A 3,091-nucleotide genomic window follows, 5' to 3' on the forward strand; every position below is an offset into this window, starting at 1 on the left:
AGAAGAAGAAGAAGAAGAAGAAGAAGAAGAAGAAGAAGAAGAAGAAGAAGAAGAAGAAGAAGAAGAAGAAGAAGAAGAAGAAGAAAAGAAAACACTTGACAAAAATTTCTGTGCTGAACATTTAGAGGTTTTATTCTTCTTGTCATTATCCCCACACGGCACAACATGACTTTGTAGCATTTATGCCTTATGTATTGGGTACTGTGAAAAACCTGGAGAGAATTTAAAATATTCAAGAGGATATGCTCGGGTAATATGCAAAAATGGCATCGTTCTATGGAAGGTGCTTAAGCATCTAAAGATTTTGGTTTCCTTGGGAGGAAAGAGGTTAAGGGAATCCTGGAACCAATCCCCTGGAGATCCAGAAGGACAATTATTTAACAAGAATGCCTTGAGAAACGGGGAGCCAGAACTTGTACGGGTCAGCAGCAGTGATACCTTGAACTTGTGAAAGTGCCTTATGGCCTGAGCTCTGGGGGACAAGCCCTGAAATATTTCACCGGGCACCATTACTGGTGAGACCAGTTTGGTAGACTTTTATCTTAGTTTTTAAGGTTTGATGATTAATAGTTTCAAGTATACACACACACACAGAAAAAAAACCCCAGAAAGAATAGCATTAGGAATGCTCATGTTCCCTCTCCCAATCTCAATTAGGCACACTCTCTAATATCTGTTTGTCTTTTAAAACTTAATCTTCGGGGGCTGGAGAGATGGCTCAGAGGTTAAGAGCATTGTCTGCTCTTCCAAAGGTCCTGAGTTCAATTCCCAGCAACCACATGGTGGCTCACAACCATCTGTAATGGGGTCTGGTGCCCTCTTCTGGCCTGCAGGCTACACACAGACAGAATATTGTATACATAATAAATAAATAAATGTTTAAAAAAATAAAACTTAATCTTCATTCTTTGCTGTCATCTAATATCCAGTCTATCTTCAAAGTTATTCAATCAATTTATAACTTTTAAACCTGAATAGACAACTGGGAATACAAATTAGTTATAGAACCCTAGTTCTAGAACAAGCCCTGGGCTCAATTCCCAGCAGAGAAAAAAAAAAATTAAACAGAAGAGATTAGAACATTATAGAAAACATACCAGAGTGAGTTCGACCATTAGCATGTTATGTCTGATATTGTTTCTGCCACATGCACATCACTGTCTCTTGTGTAACCATGATGGGAAGTACCTTTCTGTAGTCAGTTTAAGCCTCTTGGATGCCCAAGTGACTTCCCTCGTCTCCATCCTTAGGTTTTCTTGAGCAAGGCTTAATGGTCACCGATACGAAGAGGCTGTGGAAACATTATACAAAGACCTTGCACTTCAAGCTGGACATCCTGTCTCTCATCCCCACAGATCTGGCTTATTTAAAGTTGGGAGTAAACTGCCCAGAACTGAGGTTCAACCGTCTACTAAAGTTCTCTCGACTCTTTGAATTCTTTGACCGCACAGAGACAAGGACCAACTACCCCAATGTGTTCAGGATAGGGAACCTGGTCCTGTACATCCTCATCATCATCCACTGGAATGCCTGCATCTACTTTGCCATTTCCAAGTTCATTGGTTTTGGGACAGACTCCTGGGTCTATCCAAACATCTCCAAGCCAGAGTATGGGCGTCTGTCCAGGAAGTACATTTACAGCCTCTACTGGTCCACCTTGACCCTGACCACCATTGGTGAGACCCCACCCCCTGTGAAAGATGAGGAGTATCTCTTTGTGGTCATAGACTTCCTGGTGGGTGTTCTGATCTTTGCCACTATAGTCGGCAATGTGGGCTCCATGATTTCCAACATGAATGCTTCGAGGGCGGAGTTCCAGGCTAAGATTGACTCCATCAAGCAGTACATGCAGTTCCGGAAGGTAACCAAGGACTTGGAGACTCGGGTTATCCGGTGGTTTGACTATCTGTGGGCTAACAGGAAGACGGTGGATGAAAAGGAGGTGCTCAAGAATCTCCCGGACAAGCTGAAGGCTGAGATCGCCATCAACGTGCACCTGGACACCCTGAAGAAAGTCCGAATCTTCCAGGACTGTGAAGCAGGGCTGTTGGTGGAGCTGGTGCTGAAGCTTCGCCCCACCGTGTTCAGCCCTGGGGATTACATATGCAAAAAGGGGGACATCGGAAAGGAGATGTATATCATCAAGGAGGGCAAGCTGGCTGTGGTGGCCGATGACGGCGTCACCCAGTTTGTGGTCCTCAGTGATGGCAGTTACTTTGGGGAGATCAGCATCTTAAACATCAAGGGGAGCAAGTCAGGAAACCGCAGGACGGCCAACATCAGGAGCATCGGCTACTCAGACCTGTTCTGCCTCTCCAAGGACGATCTGATGGAGGCCCTCACCGAGTACCCAGATGCTAAGAAGGCCCTGGAGGAAAAGGGCCGGCAGATTCTGATGAAGGACAACCTAATTGATGAGGACCTGGCCAAGACCAGGGAGGATCCCAGAGACATTGAGGAGAAGGTGGAGTACCTGGAGTCATCCTTGGATGCCCTGCAGACCAGGTTTGCACGACTCCTGGCTGAGTACAACGCCTCGCAGATGAAACTGAAGCAGCGCCTCAGCCAGCTGGAGAGCCAGATGAATGGGAGGGGTCATGGCTTCTCAGCCTCTAGGGAGACTTCCGGGGATATGGCAAAGACAGAGTGAGAAGTGCAGGTGACTGTCTGCCTCCCGCCTCCCAGGGCCAACCGTCAGTGAGACACTCTGCCGCCCGTACGGGACAGGGCTGGACATCCTTCACAAGTGATATGACTGCAAGAGAGGGCCTTGCCGTCCTGGTCTAGGAAATGGGGGTCATGGGTGTCGGCTTCATAGAGTTCCAGATTATCGTGAGGTCTACGTGATACATGGCAAGGAGTGGGGGAAAAGCGTGGTGTGCTCCCAATCAAGTGTATATAGTATGTGTACAGGATGTGTGTGTACGTGCAGTTGTCTGTAGAGGTCAGACAAGAGTGCTGGATCCCCTGGACTGGAGTTACATACCGACCGCTTAACATGGGCGCTGGGATCCTGTCTTAGTTCAGGTTTCTATTGCTGTGATGAAACACCTTAACCAAAAGCAAGCTGGGGAGGGAAAGGCTTATTTGG

The 3,091-nt window shown here is 46.8% G+C and overlaps 1 protein-coding gene across 2 annotated transcripts in view; it reads left to right on the plus strand.

The window, feature by feature from the left end:
- The window catches only part of Cnga3 (cyclic nucleotide gated channel alpha 3), a 30,668-nt gene extending 27,808 nt beyond the window's left edge, over nt 1-2,860 (plus strand). For both annotated transcript variants that reach the window (XM_005359934.2, XM_005359935.2), the window contains one exon: nt 1,251-2,860. In XM_005359934.2, the coding sequence (XP_005359991.1) occupies nt 1,251-2,650 (1,400 nt within the window). In that variant the 3' untranslated portion in view covers nt 2,651-2,860. The remainder of the gene's footprint in view (nt 1-1,250) is intronic.
- The last annotated feature ends 231 nt before the right edge of the window (nt 2,861-3,091 follow it).

This window comes from Microtus ochrogaster, linkage group LG2, assembly GCF_000317375.1.
Source record: "Microtus ochrogaster isolate Prairie Vole_2 linkage group LG2, MicOch1.0, whole genome shotgun sequence".
Classification (NCBI taxonomy): domain Eukaryota; kingdom Metazoa; phylum Chordata; class Mammalia; order Rodentia; family Cricetidae; genus Microtus; species Microtus ochrogaster.